This window comes from Pleurodeles waltl, chromosome 10 (genome assembly GCF_031143425.1).
Source record: "Pleurodeles waltl isolate 20211129_DDA chromosome 10, aPleWal1.hap1.20221129, whole genome shotgun sequence".
In the NCBI taxonomy this organism is placed as follows: Eukaryota; Metazoa; Chordata; class Amphibia; order Caudata; family Salamandridae; genus Pleurodeles; species Pleurodeles waltl.
The window spans coordinates 1,080,934,894-1,080,958,125 of NC_090449.1; the positions used below are offsets into that span (position 1 = coordinate 1,080,934,894).

The following is a 23,232-nucleotide window of genomic DNA, read 5'->3' on the forward strand; positions in this document are numbered from 1 at the left end:
TAATATATCTGTGTATTGTGTTTTCTTATGATATTGTGCATATGACACCAGTGGTATAGAAGGAGCTTTGCATGTCTCCTAGTTCAGCCTAAGCTGCTCTGCTAAGCTACTTTTTCTATCAGCCTAAGCTGCTAGAAACACCTCTTCTACACTAATAAGGGATAACTGGTCCTGGCACAGGGTGTAAGTACCACTAGGTACCCACTATAAGCCAGGCCAGCCTCCTACAGGGGGGCACATTTATACAGTGATAAGCGGGTGGCTTGCCCAGAGGGTGCTTGTTTAGGCGCAGCAGGTGGGCCAGGGATGTTCCCAAAGTGACCCCTGAAGCAGGTCTGGGCACACAGCAGAAGTGGTGCCACTTGAACACACACCCTTGAATGATGCTCCGAGAGGAAGCTGCAGACACAAAGGGGGTGCCGGAGAGACCTTGTACCTGCACACAGTGGCCCCTCCCTAGAGTCCCCACCCACTGCCAAACCCTGACTTCCAGCCGGTGCTGTTTCCAGAGCCGGGTGGCTGCAAACCTTTGGCGCCCCCGGGAGGTACCTCTGATGCATCCTTTGTTATTATTTCTTTATTCTTCACTTGATTTCACTTTATTTGTCCCCCTTTCAGATGGAGGATCAGGAGCCTGTGGGGAACCCCTTACCCGGCAGTGTGTCAAGGTCATGGGTGAAGCAGTGGACCCTGACAGCAGGTAAGGCTGTATATCCTGCACTGGCGCCTGCAGCACGTGTTGCATTTACAGCAATATTAGAAATAAATGATTCTCTGGATGGTCATTCACTCTACATGAAGAAGGCCCCCTCCCCGCAAGCCGGAATCTCTGCAGCGCAGCCCTGAACTTGCAGCCAAACCTGTTCTTGCAACTAGACCTGAACTCCGGGGATGGGGCTGGAGGGTGGGCGGGGGTCCGTGGGGTGGAGGTTGGGTTGGTGTGAGTCAGTGGGAGGAGTCAGTGGCGGGTCAGGGGGTGGAGGGAGGGAGGATGGGTGCTGGCGGTGGACGGGGGTCCATGGGGTGGAGGTTGGGTTGGTGAGTCAGTGGGAGGAGGCGGCGGGGGGTGGAGGGAGGGAGGATGGGGGCTGTCGGGTGGACGGGGGTCCGTTGGGTGGAGGTTGGGTTGGTGTGAGTCAGTGGGAGGAGTCGGTGGCGGGTCGGGGGGTGGAGGGAGGGAGGATGGGGGCTGGCGGGTGGACGGGGTCCGTGGGGTGGAGGTTGGGTTGGTGTGAGTCAGTGGTAGGAGTTGGTGGCGGGTCGTGGGTGGAGGGAGGGAGGGAGGATGGGGCTGGAGGTTGGGCTGGGGTCCGTGGGGTGGAGGTTGGGTTGGTGTGAGTCAGTGGGAGGAGTCCGTGGCGGGTTGGGGGGTGGAGGGAGGATGGGGCTGGGGGGTGGACTGGGGTCTGTGGGGTGGAGGCTGGGGATGGGGCGGAGGGTGTAGGATAACAGCTCAACCAATGGAGGCGAGGCTCACACTTGAATCAATGGACCGGGCTATCCTTGCAGCCAATGCTAGAATATGGTACTAAATGATCTATTTTAAAAGTGCTGATGGAACCCAGCAGGATTCGAACAAACATGCTTTACTGGGTTTGACAAAGTTTATAGGCTAATGGCAGCTCTTTTAAAAGGACAATAGGGGTGAGTGATCTGATAATCAAAAGCGATTGCTACAGACTGAACTTCCAAGCTCCTCAGCTATTTCAAGAGGTGTTTACTCAGTTCTCTCTGAAATGAAGTGAGGTCATGAAATATGTTTAGTTTCTTCTTCAGAAAGGTTGTCCTCTCTGTTGAACAAAAGTGTGTTCTCCACCTGCAGCCACAGAGGTAGGGGTGCTGCTCCTCGACAGGAAGTAGAGAGGAGGGTAAGAGGTTTTTAACTGGATGGGGGATCCAATTCCTCAGAATGTATCAGCCCCCCTACTTCCCCCCCCCCACCAAAAGGTGTCATGCTTCATCATCGGGTAGCTCCTCGATGGGCCGCCGCTGCAACAGCCTCTCTGCGGCAGGTCCTTAGAATAAAATGCCGCCATGAACTGTGTGTGAGGGTCAGTGTGTCTAGACTGATAAATGAGTGATTAAAATGACTTGGGGGTACAGTGCGAAATGTATTATATATGAATAAAAACAAAGAAATGGTGGCTGTGCAGGAGTTGCGATCCAAGGCAGCTCCTGCAATAATGCGCACTGGGGTCCATTCATATCGTTGCTTGAGCTGTCTACTCGTGTGGTAAGACCATGCTTAGTACACAAAGTGCCAGCTCTCCTAAGAGAGCAGTGCTGCTTGTATATCCTGCAGGGACAACATGCAGTAGCAAATGAAACGTTAGTTGCAAACGTCTCCTTAGTTCTTTTAAGCAGAAATGCTGTGTTCTGTATAACTGTGGTTCTTGAGCTGTGGTCTGTTAAGCCTACTCAAAGGGTCTGTGACTGCTTAGAAAACTAAACCAAATGAACAGATTAATAAAGTGTGTATAATTAAAGACACACCATTGAAAAATGAACATTTTAAAACATTCTCGGAGGCTCCTTAAGGTGGTATGCTCAGATTGGCTTGTGGGACGGTGCAAGTGCATCGGTTGAAGAATATAGCACGGGCAATGGGTTGCCTTAATCGGACCGCAGGCAGGCCACCAGAGTCCTGGTAATGCTTCCTCCTAATCAGGGACCCCAGGCAGGCCACCAGAGTCCTGGTAATGCTTCCTCCTAATCAGGGACCCCAGGCAGGCCACCAGAGTCCTGGTAATGCTTCCTCCTAATCAGGGACCCCAGGCAGACCACCAGAGTCCTGGTAATGCTTCCTCCTAATCAGGGACCCCAGGCAGGCCACCAGAGTCCTGGTAATGCTTCCTCCTAATCAGGGACCCCAGACAGACCTCCAGAGTCCTGGTAATGCTTCCTCCTAATCAGGGACCCCAGGCAGGCCGCCAGAGTCCTGGTAATGCTTCCTCCTAATCAGGGACCCCAGGCAGACCTCCAGAGTCCTGGTAATGCTTCCTCCTAATCAGGGACCCCAGTCAGGCCGCCAGAATCCTGGTAATGCTTCCTCCTAATCAGGGACCCCAGGCAGACCGCCAGAGTCCTGGTAATGCTTCCTCCTAATCAGGGACCCCAGTCAGGCCACCAGAATCCTGGTAATGCTTCCTCCTAATCAGGGACCCCAGGCAGACCTCCAGAGTCCTGGTAATGCTTCCTCCTAATCAGGGACCCCAGTCAGGCCACCAGAATCCTGGTAATGCTTCCTCCTAATCAGGGACCCCAGGCAGACCGCCAGAGTCCTGGTAATGCTTCCTCCTAATCAGGGACCCCAGTCAGGCCACCAGAATCCTGGTAATGCTTCCTCCTAATCAGGGACCCCAGGCAGACCTCCAGAGTCCTGGTAATGCTTCCTCCTAATCAGGGACCCCAGTCAGGCCACCAGAATCCTGGTAATGCTTCCTCCTAATCAGGGACCCCAGGCAGACCGCCAGAGTCCTGCTTCTGGGAGGCCCAGGCTCGGTTCAGCAGCAGAAGGTCTCATGAACATTCCGCTGCTGAACTGCACCTCTGTGAAGAGACTTCCCCGGCTGGGGAACCGAAGCAGTCCTGATAAAAGTGCTCAAACCAGCCCCACTCCTCCATGTTCTCCAGCAATGTCTGTGTTTTTTTTTTTCTCCCTCTGTGGTCACTTTCTACCTCCCAGCCTCTCTCCCTCTCTCTCTTGAAGTGTCCTCTGCCTCCTGCACTTAACCTCCGGCTGCGGCAGAAAGTGACTGAGGCTTCAAGACGACTCTGGGCATGTAAGGCCAGCATCCAAGGGCTCCAGCCCATCAGGGAACTGCCCAGTGGAATAAAAGGCTTGACCATCCCTGAAGAGGACGCGGCGATCCCTACATGAGGGGAGTGCAAGTGTTCAGCCTCCACATAACGCACCATCCAGGAGGGGAAACACACAAAGCATGCATTAAAGCAAAGTCTGCTAAAAAGAAGACAAATCCTTTTGTTGTAACTAAATTCACTCAAGCAGACTGGAATCGCTGGACTTTGAAAAGGCCTTCGATACTGTTGAGTGGAGATATTTGATGGCTGTGTTGCAGGAGATTGGGTTTGGTGCTAGTTTTCTGCATGGGTGCGATTTACATTCCACTGAACCATGGCACGAGTTTGAGTAGGTAGTGAGCTCTCTGGCCCCTGGGAGGTGGGCAGGGGAACTAGACAAGGGTGTCCCTCTCACCCTCCTTTTTACCCTGACGCTGGAGCCGTTGGCCGTGTTGCTTCATAGGGAAATGGACATCTGGGGGATTCGAGTGGGCCACTCCACCCATGCCATTTCGCTTTATGCAGATGACGCACCGGTATATCTTAGATCACCGGGCAAGTCGGTTCCCCAGTTATTACAGCTCTTGGCAGAGTTCAGGGTTGTGTCTGGTCTTTGGGTAAATGCACAGAAATCACTTTTGTTCCCCCCGGATACTCTACGTGGTAGGCCCCGCGATGGGTTGCCGGCGATGGGCCTTCGTTGGGAGCTGGAGGGCTTTCTCTACCTGGGCTTCTGGGTCACCCATACCAAAGCAGCTCATAGGATGCTCAACATAGAGAGCTATGTCTGATCTGGAGCGCTCAGTCTTGTTCTGAAATAAGTTGCTGTTGTCTGCGATCGGTAGGGCGACGGTTGCCAAGATGGTTTTCCTCCCACAGTGTCTCTATCTGGTGCAAAATGTGCTCTTTCCATTACCCCCTCAGTTGTTCAGTTGCCTGGATAGCTTGCTGACTTGTCTGGGTTGGCCACCACAGCAGGGTGGCCTTGTCCACACTTCGGGACATGGAGGAGGGTGGATTGGCTCTCCCAGATATTAGGCTTTACTACTACGCTGCGCACCTTCAGCACCCTGAGAAGTGGATGGGCAAGACGGATACATGGAGAAGCAACTTTTTGAGGGGATGCTTGGCACTGAAACACTAGCCAAGACCCTGGTGAGAGGTGGTCGTTCGGAGCGAGCGGTCTTCTACTTAGTTCGTACTACTGCAATGATACGGGAACGGGTGGTGAGGAGGGCAATCCGTCGCGGCCCCTTGATAGGGAATTGAAATTGTGGGATCTAGCCCTATTTTGGGCGCTAGAAGTTCACATGTCTGTGGAACAATGGAGAGCTGGGGGCTGCCAGGTTGCAGGGGACTTATACCCTAGTGAGTTTTTCTTTCATTTCAGGAGGCTTGGGAGATGTTCGAACTGGGCCCTGGTCATTTCCTGCATTACGCTAAACTCGAAAGTGTCATACGGAAGGTGTGGCATGACTTCCCAGCAACCCCACAGGTGTCTAAGGTGCTGGGTGGACTGATCAGTTGGGAGAGGGGAGACGTTTGATTACTTTAGGGAGGACATGGTTAAAAAAACCTCTGCTGCGCATCGGGCCTGGGAGCGGGCACTGAGGGACCCAGCGCTGGACGCCAACTTGGCTAAGACATTATCACTAGTACGCTCCGTCTCGTGCAGTAGATTCAAGCGCCTACGCATTGATTTTGTGCACTACACTTATGACACCACACCGCGTGCACAAGATGGACCCCGCTAAGGGGGGGCCAGGTGTAACCGCTGTGGTGATGGAGATGCTACCTTTCTTCAACTGCCATGGTCCTGTGAGGGAGTGCAGTGGTTTTGGAGGACGGTGGTCCCCAAGGTTGTGGAAGCTATGGGCCTAGAGATCGCTCTGACCCGCTGGCCTGTCCGCTTGGAGCGGAGACCATTCCCAGAGGGTGGAAGATCCCACACAAACGTGCAGAACTGCCACTTACGCTAGCTAAGCATAGGGTGCCCATAGGCTGGTGAGCTCCAGGAGACCCCTGGGTGATCACTGGTTAAGGGATCTTCTGGAGTTGGGGGGGGGGAATAGCGGAGGAACTACATATGCGATTGACACGAACAGATGATGGGGTAACCTCCGGTTTCATGGCACAGGATCAGTGCTTAATTTGTGCTTGTTGTTTCTGGTGCTGAGCACCGGCACTTATTTATGCGGGCCGGGACTTATTCTTCTGCCTCAAGCATTCGCTGCGAGCTCTTGTAGCAAAATACACATATGTGAAAGACGGAGGAAGAGAAAAGTGATAAAAAAAGTCACAAAGTTAGAAAGCAGAAAGCTGCGAGAGTGAGCTGGAGGGACAGGGTGTGTCTGTAAATAGATTAAAGAGGCCCGAGATGACTTCAAGGTTACTCTGCCTCAGTATTCCGTGTTTGCACATTTAATTGCGGCAGTGTTTCAGAGGAGAGCTTTGAGCACCAGCACCTTTTTATTTACAAATTAAGCACTGCATGGGGTCTATTGTTGGAGGCTTTACAATGACGAGTCCTCAGGCTGTGAGGCCAGCACTGGCTCAGAAGACTGATTGTGGTTATCTTGTAAGCTGTAACTGTCAAGACAACCAACTTTGTTCATTTTGGAACTCTGGTATGTTGTGGTGTGTGTGTGTGTGTGTATGTATATGTATATGTGTATATATATATATATATATATATATGTATATAATAATATGACTTGGTTAGGTTATTATGTTATTGAATCGCGCGGAGTGATGTGTCGCTATCTGTGGCATAGACGATGTATCTAACTACGTAAGTCTCTCCAAGGAGGAAAATGTATGGGGATCCCGCACATTTTGCAATGTATTGTTGGGGTTTACATTGCAAAAAAAACAATAACAAGAGTTAATTAAAAAAAAAATCACTCCAGCAGAACTGAGAGCTGAGTCTAAATAATGGTTGAGGCTGAAAAACGTACGATTCATGAGTTGCCTGGTGACGACTCTATCTCCAACAAAGTACCAGGCTTCTCACATTAAACTTGAGCTAAAGAAAAAGTAAAAAGCGAAGAAAAGAGAATGGGTTCGACGTGGGACCCCGTCAATTTTCCGAAGAGAGCATAAAATGCTTAACCGGACACTTCTTGGCACCAAAGTGACGACTAACTTGCGTCTGTTCCCCTCTAACATGTTTTCAAAGACACTGAACATAGCTTGGGCTCGGGAAAAGCCCTCACGCTGGAGGAGCGCTCACTACACGCTTCTAAACCTTGAGCTAGAAGCGCCATATATCTTCTTAAACACCAACATTTAGTAGGTTAACAACACTAACCCATATCAAAACAAAAGCACTTCAACTAACCTGAACCTCCCTGCCTATGGGCTTTGTCAGCAGACGGAGGCGCTGCGGCTCCCACGCCTCCCTCAGACACTGAAAGCGGAGTTACACACACTTCTAATGGTGAAGTTAGACAGTCTGTCTTCTAGACACCAACCAGTGCTTAATTTGTGCTTGTTGTTTCTGGTGCGGAGCACCGGCACTTATTTTTGCGGGCCGGGGCTTATTTTTCTGCCTCAAGCGTTTACTGCGAGCAAAAGACACAAATGGGAAAGATGGAGGAAGAGAAAAACGAAAAAAGTCATAATGGGAGAAAGCAGAAAGCTGCTCGAGTGAGGTGAAGGGGCAGAGAGTGCCTTTAAATGGATTGAGGGGGCCCGAGATGGCTTCCTAATAACTTTGCCTCCATGTTCCCACATTTAAGTGCAGCAGCCGCGCATTTAAGAGGAGGGCTTTGAGCACCGGCACCTTTTTATTTACAAATTAAGCACTGACACCAACACCCCGATTGTTAAACTACACCTTTCCGGGAGAGTGGACTCGGCCGAGCCTGATACTTGCAGCAGTTAATCTTTAAAAAAAAATAGTCACTTCGGCTCACGTCCCGCATGTGGAACAAATGCAGTTCTCTGACCTTAATGTCTCGCTGCTTTTTATTGGTCAAATACATTACGTCAAATAATTGGTGCGCGGCATACTCAACCGAAGTCAACACTATTTAGTCTGACATCTTCAATATTAAAAGTAAGAAAGATGCTTAAACGGTCACTCATGCTATCAAACATTCATTTGCTAAAAAGGTGTCCTTTTGCTTCGAATAAAGAAGATCCATTACAGAAAACGTGCTCAGAGTTCTAAGGCAATAGATCAAAACGAAGGAGGAGGCAAAAAGTTTGGGGGTGACCCTGCAGAGAGGGCCACTTCCAACAGTCATCAATATCTAGGAATTATTTTTATTATATTTTGCTAGTGTACAAGTAAAGAGAAAGCTGGTGACTGCAGGGAAATGGGCAGAACAGAAGGAGTTCATCACTCCCCACACACACCCCACTTCTCTGTTGTGAATATGTAATTGTATTGATGGGGCAGAGGTGGACATTTATTAGACCTTGTGAGCTTACAGCAGGGAGTAAATGGTCAAACAAGGTGGCCTCGGTGACCCCTAATGGAGACTAATATACTGTAAGGCATGTAGCTGTACGATCTCATGATTGGGGAAGCACAGAGACATGTAGCTGTATGATCGCATGATTATAGAAGCGCAGAGACATGTAGATGTATGATCTCATGATTATACAAGCACAGACATGTAGCTGTGGGGAGCTCATGATTATACCATCAACGAGAGATGTAGCTCTACCATCTCATGATTACAGAACCAAAGAGTCATATAGCTGTACGATCTCATGATTATAGGAGCACAGAAATGTAGCTGTAAGATCTTATGATTATAGCATCACAGAGACGTGTAGCTGTACAGATCTCACGATTATAGGAGCACAGACATAGCTGTGCGATCTCATGATTATCGAAGCACAGATGTAGCTGTACGATCTCATGATTGGGGAAGCACAGAGACATGTAGCTGTATGATCGCATAATTATAGAAGCGCAGAGACATGTAGCTGTACGATCTCATGATTATAGAAACACAGACGTAGATGTAAGGTCTCATGATTATAGTATTACAGATACGTTTAGCTGTACGATCTCATGATTATAGAAGCTCAGACATAGCTGTACAATCTCATGATTATAGAAACACAGACGTAGCTGTGAGGTCTCATGATTGTAGCATCACAGAGACATGTACAGATCTCGTCATTATAGAAGCACAGAGAGGTGTAGCTGTACAATCTCATGATTATAGAAGCACATAGACTTGTAGCTGTACAGGTCTCATGATTATAGAAGCACAGAGACCTGTAGCTGTACGATCTCATGATTATAGAAGTACAGACGTAGCTGTACGATCTCATGATTATAGAAGCACAGAAATGTAGCTGTAAGATCTTATGATTATAGCATCACAGAGACGTGTAGCTGTACAGATCTCACGATTATAGGAGCACAGACATAGCTGTGCGATCTCATGATTATCGAAGCACAGATGTAGCTGTACGATCTCATGATTGGGGAAGCACAGAGACATGTAGCTGTATGATCGCATAATTATAGAAGCGCAGAGACATGTAGCTGTACGATCTCATGATTATAGAAACACAGACGTAGATGTAAGGTCTCATGATTATAGTATTACAGATACGTTTAGCTGTACGATCTCATGATTATAGAAGCTCAGACATAGCTGTACAATCTCATGATTATAGAAACACAGACGTAGCTGTGAGGTCTCATGATTGTAGCATCACAGAGACATGTACAGATCTCGTCATTATAGAAGCACAGAGAGGTGTAGCTGTACAATCTCATGATTATAGAAGCACATAGACTTGTAGCTGTACAGGTCTCATGATTATAGAAGCACAGAGACCTGTAGCTGTACGATCTCATGATTATAGAAGTACAGACGTAGCTGTACGATCTCATGATTATAGGAGCACAGAAATGTAGCTGTAAGATCTTATGATTATAGCATCACAGAGACGTGTAGCTGTACAGATCTCACGATTATAGGAGCACAGACATAGCTGTGCGATCTCATGATTATCGAAGCACAGATGTAGCTGTACGATCTCATGATTATAGAAACACAGACGTAGGTGTAAGGTCTCATGATTATAGTATGACAGATACATTTAGCTGTACGATCTCATGATTATAGAAGCTCAGACATAGCTGTACAATCTCATGATTATAGAAACACAGACGTAGCTGTGAGGTCTCATGATTGTAGCATCACAGAGACATGTAGCTGTACACATCTCGTCATTATAGAAGCACAGAGAGGTGTAGCTGTACAATCTCATGATTATAGAAGCACAGAGACATATAAGTATACCGATATCATTACAGATGCACAAAGACTGGTTTGGAGACTAATACCACAATTCCAAGTTGGGGTAGAATTCAGGTGATAATTACTGCACACAATAACACAATAATTACTGCCACCTTGGTATGGAAAATTGAATGGGTAACATAATGTACTTCTTCTGAGCTCCCCACCTCCGAATCAAGCGTAGCACATAAAATCCGTGTTTACCACATCGTTTACTATGTTTATGTCTGAGAATTTAATCCTGATAGACTTCCCATGATTTTCTGGTGGAATCTATCGGGGTGAAGGACAAACTTGCTGAATGTGTTATTTGGTGCACAGCTGAGAATACTGATGTGTGTACAAACCGGATGGGATTTAAAACCAGCTTAGAATCTCAGAGTACAGTCTGCGAGGTGGTAGGAGGCAGGGGTTGGCTGTGCCAAGAGGGCAGCTAGTTCTCTGTTGTGGCCTCTCATTGCTGTAGGGTGGGAGTATGTTGCATTGGACTGTAAGTGGATGCTCTATACTCCTTAGAAGGTGCCAAGGTGCCCTTGCGGACGGTTGGCACGCTGCCACCTGGAGTGTGTTGGATGGAACTGCGCCTGCTTCTTGTGCAGTCCGTCCGGGAAGTTTGGTGATGACTGGGTACCATAGTGATATTCTTGGGTTTCCGTGCTTTGGCTCTGCGTGAGCCTGAGGAGAAGGTGAGTGAGGTGTGGGGTGTGTACGCATCTCAGTTCTGGTTGATGACTCTTCAGGTGTGGGCGCAGTCTGGCCTTTGCAGTGTTCAGTTGTGTGCATACGGCCGTAATCATTAATAATAGAACAGAATATGTAGTTTTTCACTTGGTTTATTTAAACTACTACCTGATGTTACCAATCTGTTAAAAAAACACAAAGAAAATGAAAGAAAGCAATGTTCTCCCATAACTGCGCTTTGGGCCCATCATGGGTTAGAGATGCACTGTACAAAAGACCATACAATATCACTGCCTCCCTCTACCACACCCTGCAGGAATCCTACGGTACCACGTGGTAACAAGAATCCTGCAGTACCACGTGGTAACAAGAATCCTGCAGTACCACGTGGTAAGAAGAATCCTGCAGTACCACGTGCTAAGTCCACCAGTGCTGCCTCCCTCTACCACACCCTGAAGGAAGCCTGCGGTACCACGTGGTAACAAGAATCCTGCAGTACCACGTGCTAAGTCCACCAGTGCTGCCTCCCTCTACCACACCCTGAAGGAAGCCTGCGGTACCACGTGGTAACAAGAATCCTGCAGTACCACATGCTAAGTCCACCAGTGCTGCCTCCCTCTACCACACCCTGAAGGAATCCTGCAGTAGCACATGGTAACAAGAATCCTGTGGTACCATGTGGTAACAAGAATCCTGCAGTACCACGTGCTAAGTCCACCAGTGCTGCCTCCCTCTACCACACACTGAAGGAAGCCTGCGGTACCACGTGGTAACAAGAATCCTGCAGTACCACGTGCTAAGTCCACAAGTGCTGCCTACCTCTACCACACCCGGAAGGAAGCCTGCGGTACCACGTGGTAACAAGAATCCTGCAGTACCACGTGGTAAGAAGAATCCTGCAGTACCACGTGCTAAGTCCACCAGTGCTGCCTCCCTCTACCACACCCTGAAGGAAGCCTGCGGTACCACGTGGTAACAAGAATCCTGCAGTACCACGTGGTAACAAGAATCCTGCAGTACCACGTGCTAAGTCCACCAGTGCTGCCTACCTCTACCACACCCGGAAGGAAGCCTGTGGTACCATGTGGTAATAAGAATCCTGCGGTACCACGTGCTAACAAGAATCCTGCAGTACCACATGCTAAGTCCACCAGTGCTCCCTCCCTCTACTACACCCTGAAGGAATCCTGCGGTACCACATGGTAACAAGAATCCTGCGGTACCACGTGGTAACAAGAATCCTGCAGTACCACGTGGTAACAAGAATCCTTCAGTACCACCTGCTAAGTCCACCAGTGCTGCCTCCCTCTACCACACCCTGAAGGAAGCCTGCGGTACCACGTGGTAACAAGAATCCTGCAGTACCACGTGGTAAGAAGAATCCTGCAGTACCACGTGCTAAGTCCACCAGTGTTGCCTCCCTCTACCACACCCTGAAGGAATCCTGTGGTACCATGTGGTAACAAGGATCCTGCGGTACCACGTGCTAACAAGAATCCTACAGTACCGCGTGCTAAGTCCACCAGTGCTGCCTCCCTCTACCACACCCTGAAGGAATCCTGCAGTACCACGTGGTAACAAGAATCCTGCGGTACCATGTGGTAACAAGAATCCTGCAGTACCACGTGCTAAGTCCACCAGTGCTGCCTACCTCTACCACACCCGGAAGGAAGCCTGCGGTACCATGTGGTAACAAGAATCCTGCGGTACCATGTGGTAAGAAGAATCCTGCAGTACCACGTGCTAAGTCCACCAGTGTTGCCTCCCTCTACCACACCCTGAAGGAATCCTGTGGTACCATGTGGTAACAAGGATCCTGCGGTACCACGTGCTAACAAGAATCCTACAGTACCGCGTGCTAAGTCCACCAGTGCTGCCTCCCTCTACCACACCCTGAAGGAATCCTGCAGTACCACGTGGTAACAAGAATCCTGCGGTACCATGTGGTAACAAGAATCCTGCAGTACCACGTGCTAAGTCCACCAGTGCTGCCTACCTCTACCACACCCGGAAGGAAGCCTGCGGTACCATGTGGTAACAAGAATCCTGCGGTACCACGTGTTAACAAGAATCCTGCAGTATCACGTGGTAACAGTCCACAAGAGCTCCCTCTCTCTATCACATCCTGAAGGAATCCTGCAGTACCACGTGGTAACAGTACACCAGAATCGCAGAATAACAAGTTAAATCCACATGTAATGGGGAGTTACTATGAGGACCCGGATTGACAAGGCTCTATTCCGTATGGCATTCCTTGTTTGTTTTTCTATTTCTTTGTTTTTTTGTTCCTTTTAAAAAGATTGTGTAGCGCCCCTTTCTGATGGATACAACTACCTGTGGATTCCTCACCTCATGAATACTCCCATGGCGCCAGCATTCGACGGAAATCTTCTTACTAGTCTCTGCACGTCGACGAGGACGTCACTGTCTCGCACGCGACGCAGTCTGACGTCATACAGGCAATAAGAGGTCCTCGACGACGTGCAGACGTCAGTTCCCTTTTTTCCGTGCATTCGAAACGGTTATCTTCGAGGGAGCAACTGTTACTCTTGCGGTTACAGTGTATATCTTGCTGCGTACTCTTTCTCTGTGGAAATAATGTCGCAGAGAAAGTCTGGATTTAAGCCTTGTCGTGAGTGTGGAGGCAAGATGTCGGTGACGGATCCTCATTCCGATTGCCTTTGGTGTTTGAGCTCCGACCACGACGTCTCGACTTGTGATTCATGTCAGCACATGAATCCGAAGGCCCTTAAAGAACGCGAGGCGAAGCTGTTTATGGCCAAGTCAAAGGAGAAGCATCACAAGAAAAAGTCTTCTCCAAGACATCGGCGTCATCGAGACTCCCGGCGCCGTAGAGAATCTCGGCGTCATTCAAGGGAGGCTCGTTCCAGGTCTCCGGATCGGCGCCGAAGGACATGGGAGGTCAGCCCCACGGTGACGCCGCATCCTTCGACGCCGTTGCCCTCTCTGGCATCTCCAACTTCGCCTGGACAGGCGTCGGTGATTGAGGTATTGGAGCCTCAAGTGTTTTCTCCGGCGCAGACGCCGAGGCCGGCGTCGGGGTCGCCTCCGAGTCAGGCACCCCAGTATCCGGCTTTTCCCACCCCTGGAGCCGATAGTTCCGCATTCTTGAATGCGATGTATGCCATCTTCCAACAGATGGCTCCAGGGGGTGCTCCGGCTGGGCCTTTGGCCTTTTCTTTGGGTGATCCTGCGCCTCTTCGGCCAGCACCCTTTATGCCCTTTCTCCCGTTTGGGAACGTGGGCTCGGCGCCAGTGTCGGCGCCGGTGGCCGCTCCGGTGGCTTCGGAAAGATTGGCCCCAGGGATTTCCATCCCGTCGACGTCGAGATTTCGGCCTGTGACTCCGGTGGGTCCATCCGTTTCAACTGCTCTTCAGTCGGCGCCGAAGTTACCTGTGGCGCCGGATGCGGCGTCGGTGGCTTCGGAAGATCGGCGCCGATCTCCGACTTCGGCGGAGGTATTGTCGACTCCGCGGATTGAGCAACGACTGCATTCAAGGAGGCGTGCTCTCCGGGTACTAGAAGAGCAGGAGTACCAACGAGCCCTAGAGGAAGGAGAGCTAGAGGACTCGGGTGATGGGCTGCGTGGACTGGAGTCGGCCAGTGGGCTGGACACTTCCCCTGAGTGGGACCTTTCGTCCCCGGGGGAATATACCGAGGAAGCTGCTTCCTTTCATACAGTGGTACGGAAGGCAGCTAGTTTTTTGGACCTGCCTTTGCCGGTGGTGGAGGCGAAACAAAACCTTTTGACAGAGGTGTTGCATCCGGCCTCAGCCGCGGCGGAGCCTCTTTTACCTTTTAATGACGCTCTGCTGGATCCGGTTTTAGAGGTGTGGAAGAAGCCGGCATCTTCCCCAGCAGTTCACAGAGCCGTGGCCAGGAGGTATCGGACGGCTCCAACTGATCCTGGTTTCCTATCTAGGCACCCTACGCCGGAGAGCTTGGTTGTGCAGGCCTCCTGTTCGTCCAAGTCAGCGCCTGGTTCTTTTCCGACGGTGCCTGGGGACAGAGATTCAAAAAAGCTGGAGGCGCAGTCGAAGAAGATTTTTTCGTCCTGCAGTCTGGCATTAAAAGCCACCAATGCAACCTGTATCCTGGGGAGGTATATTCATGCTCTGATGGATGACATCTCCTCTTCGTTTACAGAGCTTCCCCAGGGTCTTTTGGATCTTGTCTCTGATGCCCAGGCTGCTGCGACCCAAATTATCCAGACGGGACTGGATACCACCGACTCGGTAGCCAGAGCAATGGGCACAACTGTGGTGGAAAGGAGACAGGCCTGGCTCCGTAACTCGGGCTTTTCGGCAGATGTACAGTCCACATTGTTGGATCTCCCGTTTGATCGGGACAAACTGTTTGGGGCTAAGGCTGATTCGGCCTTGGAACGGTTTAAGGAGAGCAGGGCCACGGCTAAGTCGTTGGGACTCCAAGCTCCTTCTTCCACGGCCTCTTCCAGATTCTTCAGGAGGTTTCGTGGATTTGGGCGTGGCTCTTCCTCCTCTTCCTTTCGGGGAAGATATCAGCAACCTGCCTCTTCCCATCCCTATAGATCTTTTAGGGGGAGGGGTAGGGTCCGCACCAGGGGAGCTTCTCAGCAGCACTCTGCCTCTTCCTCATCCTCTGGCGGGGTGCAGCAGGGGAAGCAGCCTTAGGCTTCCACCATTTCCCACTCACTCCTCTCCTGTAGGGGGAAGATTACAGCATTTTCTCACCAAATGGGAGACTGTTACGTCGGACACTTGGGTTCTCAGTGTTGTGGGAAAAGGCTACACCCTTCCCTTTCGGGAGTTTCCGCCCCTCATCCCGCCCCGCCCTTCGTATTGTTCACAAGAACATCTCCTGTTGCTAGAACAGGAGGTAGAAGTCCTCCTTTTAAAGGGCGCGGTGGAGTTGGTCCCGGAGCAGGAAAGGGGTCAAGGAGTTTACTCAAGGTATTTCCTGATTCCCAAGAAGGATGGTCGTTTGAGACCAATTCTGGACCTGAGGATCTTGAATTGGTTCCTCAAGCAGGAAAAGTTCAAGATGCTGACCCTAGCACAGGTGCTTTTGGCGTTGAACATGGAAGACTGGATGGTGTCTGTCGACTTGCAGGATGCTTACTTTCATATCCCGATACTCAAGTCACACAGGAAGTATCTCCGGTTTGTGGTGGGATCGCAACACTACCAGTTTGCGGTCCTTCCGTTTGGTCTTACTTCAGCACCTCGAGTCTTCACGAAGGTGATGTCGGTGGTTGCGGCAGAGCTCAGAAGGAAGGGGATAGCAGTATTCCCTTACTTGGACGATTGGTTGATCAAAGCCAAGTCCCCGGAGCTTGTGTTGCGTCATCTGCAGTCAACAACCCAGTTGTTGTTCGACCTGGGCTTTTCGGTGAACGAGCCCAAATCTCACCTAGAGCCCTCTCAGCGCCTCCTGTTCATAGGGGCAGTACTGGATACAACATTGGGTCGGGCCTTTCCTCCGCCTCAGCGGATTCAAGATATTCAGGATTTGGTTCCAATGTTTCGAAATGGAGCGGTAGTTCCAGTCCTCAAGGTCCTTCGTCTGCTCGGTCTTTTTGCCTCCTGCATTCTGTTGGTCACGCATGCTCGCTGGCACATGAGGGCTCTTCAGTGGTGCCTCCGAAGGCAGTGGCCTCAACACAGAGGGGATCTAGAGGGTACTGTCAAGATCTCCAGAGATGCTGCTGTGGATTTGAAGTGGTGGATTGCAAGCAACAATCTTTCACAAGGAAAGCCGTTCCAGCAGTCGCCACCAGTGGCCACAGTCATAACGGATGCTTCCACTCTAGGGTGGGGAGCTCATCTGGGGGATCTGGAGATCAAAGGTCTTTGGTCTCCAGAGGAACTGATTTTTCACATCAATCTGTTAGAGTTACGGGCTGTACGTCTGGCTCTCAAGGCCTTCCTCCCTTCCCTTCGTGGTCAGTCGGTACAGGTCCTAACGGACAATACTACCACGATGTGGTACATAAACAAGCAGGGAGGAGTGGGGTCGTACCTTCTCTGCAGAGAAGCTCTTCGACTATGGTCCTGGGCAAAGGACCATCGGATTTGCTTGATAGCAAACCATCTGGCCGGAGTTTTGAACGTGCGTGCGGACAGTCTCAGTCGCCACTTCTCGGCAGACCACGAGTGGCGTCTCCATCCAGATCAAGTCCGTTTAATCTTCCAGAAGTGGGGGTTTCCTCGGGTAGATCTGTTCGCCACTCGAGAGAACGCGCATTGTCCGTTGTTCTGCAGCCTTCAGTATCCGATGCAGGAAGCGTTGGGGGACGCGTTTCAAATGACCTGGTGCGGCCAGTTGCTTTACGCGTTTCCTCCCATACCCTTGATTCCTCGAGTATTGAGGAAGATTCGCCAAGACCGGGCTCTAGTAATCTTAATAGCTCCGGATTGGCCAAGGAGGGTGTGGTACTCCGACCTTCTCCAACTCTCAACGTGCCCGCCGCTCCGTCTCCCTTTCAGGGCAGACCTCCTCTCACAGTCGCAGGGGCAGGTTCTACACCCCAACCTCCAGAGTCTGCACCTACATGCCTGGAGATTGAACGGGGCAACCTGAGTTCCTTCTCTCTCCCGCCTGAGGTAGTGGATGTTATATTAGCGGCCAGGCGACACTCCACTAAATCTATCTACGCTAATAGGTGGTCTAAATTTGTTGCGTGTTGTGGAGAGAGGCAGATTGATCCTTTACATGCTCATCTATCGGACGTTTTGTCTTTTGCTCTATCTCTGGCGCAGAAAGGTTGTGCAGTGGCTACCATTAAAGGTTATTTATCGGCCTTGTCAGCCTTCATATGTCTTCCAGACCAACCATCTTTATTTAAATCCCCGATTGTTATCAGATTCTTGAAAGGTCTTCTAAATCAATATCCTCCAAAGCCATTCGTTATGCCGCAATGGGATTTGTCCTTAGTCCTGTCTTTCCTTATGGGGGTCCCCTTTTGAACCTATGCATTCTTGCCCCTTGAGGTATTTGGTTTTAAAAACAGTCTTCCTGATAGCTATAACATCAGCAAGGAGAGTGAGTGAGTTGCAGGCCTTATCAGTAAAACCCCCTTATACAACTTTTTATGGGGATAAGGTGGTGTTGAGGACCAAGGCTGCTTTCCTCCCGAAGGTTGTTTCACCCTTCCATTTGGCTCAGGCAATTACTTTGTCCACGTTCTATCCTCCGCCTCATCCTTCCAAAGAGGAAGAAAGACTGCACCGTCTGGACCCAAAGAGAGCGTTGAGCTTCTTTATCGATAGAACAAGGGATTTCAGGCTGGAGGATCAGCTGTTTATTGGATACGTGGGCAAGAGGAGAGGAAAGGCAGTCCACAAGAGAACACTATCCAGGTGGGTTGTTCTTTGCATTAAAATATGTTACTCTTTGGCAAAGAAGGATCCTCCTGAGGGCATTAGAGCTCATTCCACCAGAGCTAAGTCGGCCACTTCGGCCTTAGCCAGAGGTGTTCCTGTGGTCGACATCTGCAAGGCCGCAACTTGGTCGTCCCTTCACACTTTTGCAAAACATTACTGTTTAGATTCTGAGGTTAGAAGGGACGGTCATTTTGCACGGTCAGTGCTGCAGGATTTCTTGGTTTGACCATTTAGGCACCCACCGCCGGGCGTGGTACTGCTTTGGGACTCTATTCATGAGGTGAGGAATCCACAGGTAGTTGTATCCATCAGAAGAACGAGTTACTTACCTTCGGTAACGACTTTTCTGGTGGATACATTAGCTACCTGTGGATTCCTCACGGTCCCACCCGCCTCCCCGTTGCCTTTATGGTCTTGCCAAGTAATCCTTGAGTGCGCTCCTCTTGGTCTTTGAGGGTGCAATAGATGTATATATAATATATTTATATATATATATATGTATATGTGTATATATTTTTATGTATATACTTGGTGTGTGTATATATTTTGAAAAGAGAGAGTTTTTTATATATATATATATATATATATATATGTACATAAAAAGATTTACAGTTATTCGTACAATGTGGTGTATTTTTACAATATAATGGATGTTGCCTTGCTCTTTCATTGCATTGCCTGGTTGTTCTCATGCACGTAAAAAATGATTGGTACTGACGTCTGCACGTCGTCGAGGACCTCTTATTGCCTGTATGACGTCAGACGGCGTCGCGTGCGAGACAGTGACGTCCTCGTCGACGTGCAGAGACTAGTAAGAAGATTTCCGTCGAATGCTGGCGCCATGGGAGTATTCATGAGGTGAGGAATCCACAGGTAGCTAATGTATCCACCAGAAAAGTCGTTACCGAAGGTAAGTAACTCGTTCTTCAGGTTACAAAGTGTTTTACAGTAATAATGAAACGAAGTTATGAATCAAACAGTATGCTGTGTACAAATAAGTGGAGTAGTTTGTGCTGCGGTAAGAGTAGTTTGTGCTGCGGTAAGAGTAGGTTGTGCTGTGGTAAATCAGTTATGCTGTGGTAAGAGTAGGTTATGCTGTGTACAAATAACTGGAGTAGGTTATGCTGTGGTAAGAGTCGGTTGTGCTGTGTACAAATAAATGGAGTAGGTTATGCTGCGGTAAGAGTAGGTTATGCTGTGTACAAATGGATTAGGCGGTGCTGCGGTCAGAATAGGTTATGCTGTGTACCAATAAGCGGACTAGGCGGTGCTGCGGTCAGAGTATGCTATGCTATGTACAAATGGAGTAGGCGGTGCTGCGGTCAGAGTAGGCGGTGCTGCGGTCAGAGTAGGCGGTGCTGCGTCAGAGTAGGCGGTGCTGTGCGCCAGTAAGTGGAGTAGGCGGTGCTGTGTCAGAGTAGGCGGTGCTGCGGTCAGGGTAGGTGGTGCTGTGTACCAGTAAGTGGAGTAGGTTGTGCTGCAGTCATAGTAGGTCATGCTGCGGTCAGAGTAGGCTATGCTGTGTACCAATAAGCGGACTAGGCGGTGCTGCGGTCAGAGTATGCTATGCTATGTACAAATGGAGTAGGCGGTGCTGCGGTCAGAGTAGGCTGTGCTGCGGTCAGAGTAGGCGGTGCTGCGGTCAGAGTAGGCGGTGCTGTGCGCCAGTAAGTGGAGTAGGCGGTGCTGTGTCAGAGTAGGCGGTGCTGCGGTCAGGGTAGGCGGTGCTGTGTACCAGTAAGTGGAGTAGGTTGTGCTGCGGTAAGTGTGGGCGGTGCTGTGCACCAGTAAGTGGAGTAGGCGGTGCTGCGGTCAGAGTAGGCGGTGCTGCGGTCAGAGTAGGCGGTGCTGCGTCAGAGTAGGCAGTGCTGTGCACCAGTAAGTGGAGTAGGCGGTGCTGCAGTCAGAGTGGGTTGTGCTGCGGTCAGAGTAGGTTGTGCTGCGGTCAGGGTAGGCGGTGCTGCGGTCAGGGTAGGCGGTGCTGTGTACCAGTAAGTGGAGTAGGCGGTGCTGCGGTCAGAGTAGGCGGTGCTGCGGTCAGAGTGGGCGGTGCTGTGCACCAGTAAGTGGAGTAGGTTGTGCTGCGGTCAGAGTGGGCGGTGCTGTGCACCAGTAAGTGGAGTGGGTTGTGCTGTGGTAAGAGTAGGCGGTGCTGTGTACCAGTAAGTGGAGTAGGTTGTGCTGTGGTAAGAGTAGGCGGTGCTGTGTACCAGTAAGTGGAGTAGGCGGTGCTGCGGTCAGAGTAGGCGCTGCTGCATCAGAGTGGGCGGTGCTGCGGTCAGAGTAGGTGGTGCTGCGTCAGAGTGGGCGGTGCTGCGTCAGAGTAGGCGGTGCTGCGTCAGAGTAGGCGGTGCTGTGCACCAGTAAGTGGAGTAGGTTGTGCTGCGGTAAGTGTGCAGTGGGCTGTGTAAAAGCCCTGTGGGCTCTGTGGGAAGACAGAGGGGCCAAGGACAGAGTGGACAGTAGTGGCCTGCAGTGTCCTGTCCAAGGTAATGAAGGGGCCTGGGCTGCAATGCAGCCTTTGCCCGCAGTGATCTCACTGCTGGATTTTCAGGTTGAGAACATGGGCCTTGCTTGTCCTGCACCTGGCGGATCCAGATGCAGTAACAGTGGGATTTCCTCTCCACACGATTCAATCTGGCCGCTCTCTTTTATGGGCTCCAGGAGGAACAAAGGGCATCAAAAAGAAACAAGGCCTTATCACCGTAGATGGCTTGTGCATCACCCAGGTAGTCTGGATCTTTCGGGAACACCTTTCCTAATCTTGTTTTAATTTTTACAAGAGCAGCTTGTAGGAGGCTGGACTGGCTTGTAGTGAGTACCAAGGGGTACTTGCACCTTGCACCAGGCCCAGTTGTCCCTTATTAGTGTATAGGGGGTCTAGCAGCTTAGGCTGATAGATAATGGTAGCTTAGCAAAGCAGCTCAGGCTGAACTAGGAGACGTGTGAAGCTACTACAGAACCACTTAGTGTCATATGCACAATATCATAAGAAAACACAATACACAGTTATACTAAAAATAAAGGTACTTTATTTTTATGACAATATGCCAAAGTATCTTAGAGTGTACCCTCAGTGAGAGGATAGGAAATATACACAAGATATATATACACAATAGCAAAAATATGCAGTATAGTCTTAGAAAACAGTGCAAACAATGTATAGTTACAATAGGATGCAATGGGGAAACATAGGGATAGGGGCAACACAAACCATATACTCCAGTAGTGGAATGCGAACCACGAATGGACCCCAAACCTATGTGACCTTGTAGAGGGTCGCTGGGACTATTAGAAAATAGTGAGAGTTAGGAAAATAACTCTCCCCAAGACCCTGAAAAGTGAGTGCAAAGTGCACCAAAGTTCCCCTAAGGACAAAATAGTCGTGTTAGAGGGAAAATGCAAGGAAAACACAAATCAGCAATGCAACAACGATGGATTCCTGTCTGAAGGTACCTGTGGAACAAGGGGACCAAGTCCAAAAGTCACAAGCAGCTCGGAGATGGGCAGATGCCCAAGAAATGCCAGCGGTTGGTGCAAAGAAGCTCTTACTAGGCTGAAGAACTGTGAATACTGCAGGAACGACAAGGGTTAGAGACTTCCCCTTTGGAGGATGGATCCCCCACGCCTTGGAGAGTCGTGCAGAAGTGTTTTCCCGCCGGATGGACGCCAACAAGCCTTGCTACACGCAAATCGTGCGTTTGGCGTTTTTGGACTCTGCTGGGGCCCAGGAGGGACCAGGAGGTCGCAAATTGGACCTGCAGAGAGAGGGGACGTCGAGCAAGACAAGAAGCCCTCACTGAAGCAGGTAGCACCCGGAGAAGTGCCAGAAACAGGCACTACGAGGATGCGTGAAACGGTGCTCGCCGAAGTTGCACAAAGGAGTCCCACGTCGCCGGAGACCAACTTAGAAAGTCGTGCAATGCAGGTTAGAGTGCCGTGGACCCAGGCTTGGCTGTGCACGAAGGATTTTCGCCGGAAGTGCACAGGGGCCGGAGAAGCTTGCAAAGTCGCGGTTCCCAGCAATGCAGCCCAGCGAGGTGAGGCAAGGACTTACCTCCACCAAACTTGGGCTGAAGAGTCACTGGACTGTGGGGGTCACTTGGACGGTATCACTGGATTCGAGGGACCTCGCTCGTCGTGCTGAGAGGAGACCCAAGGGACCGGAGATGCAGCTTTTTGGTGCCTGCGGTTGCAGGGGGAAGATTCCGTCGACCCACGGGAGATTTCTTCGGAGCTTCTGGTGCAGAGAGGAGGCAGACTACCCCCACAGCATGCACAAGCAGGAAAACAGTCGAGAAGGCGGCAGGATCAGCGTTACAGAGTTGCAGTAGTCGTCTTTGCTACTATGTTGCAGGTTTGCAGGCTTCCAGCGCGGTCAGCGGTCGATTCCTTATCAGAAGGTGAAGAGGGAGATGCAGAGGAACTCGGCTGAGCTCATGCATTCGTTATCTAAAGTTTCCCCAGAGACAGAGACCCTAAATAGCCAGAAAAGAGGGTTTGGCTACCTAGGAGAGAGGAAAGGCTACTAACACCTGAAGGAGCCTATCACAAGGAGTCTCTGACGTCACCTGGTGGCACTGGCCACTCAGAGCAGTCCAGTGTGCCAGCAGCACCTCTGTTTCCAAGATGGCAGAGGTCTGGAGCACACTGGAGGAGCTCTGGACACCTCCCAGGGGAGGTGCAGGTCAGGGGAGTGGTCACTCCCCTTTCCTTTGTCCAGTTTCGCGCCAGAGCAGGGGCTAAGGGGTCCCTGAACCGGTGTAGACTGGCTTATGCAGAATTGGGCACCTCTGTGCCCAACAAAGCATTTCCAGAGGCTGGGGGAGGCTACTCCTCCCCTGCCTTCACACCATTTTCCAAAGGGAGAGGGTGTCACACCCTCTCTCAGAGGAAGTTCTTTGTTCTGCCATCCTGGGCCAGGCCTGGCTGGACCCCAGGAGGGCAGATGCCTGTCTGAGGGGTTGGCAGCAGCAGCAGCTGCAGAGAAACCCCAGGAAGGGCAGTCTGGCAGTACCAGGGTCTGTGCTACAGACCACTGGGATTATGGAATTGTACCAACAATGCCAGGATGGCATAGAGGGGG

The 23,232-nt window shown here is 50.5% G+C and overlaps 1 protein-coding gene across 2 annotated transcripts in view; it reads left to right on the plus strand.

Moving 5' to 3' along the window:
• LOC138262279 (uncharacterized) overlaps positions 1-23,232 on the plus strand; it is a 306,864-nt gene that overhangs the window by 22,835 nt on the left and 260,797 nt on the right. For both annotated transcript variants that reach the window (XM_069212168.1, XM_069212169.1), the window contains exon 2: positions 619-700. In XM_069212168.1, the coding sequence (XP_069068269.1) occupies positions 619-700 (82 nt within the window). The remainder of the gene's footprint in view (positions 1-618; positions 701-23,232) is intronic.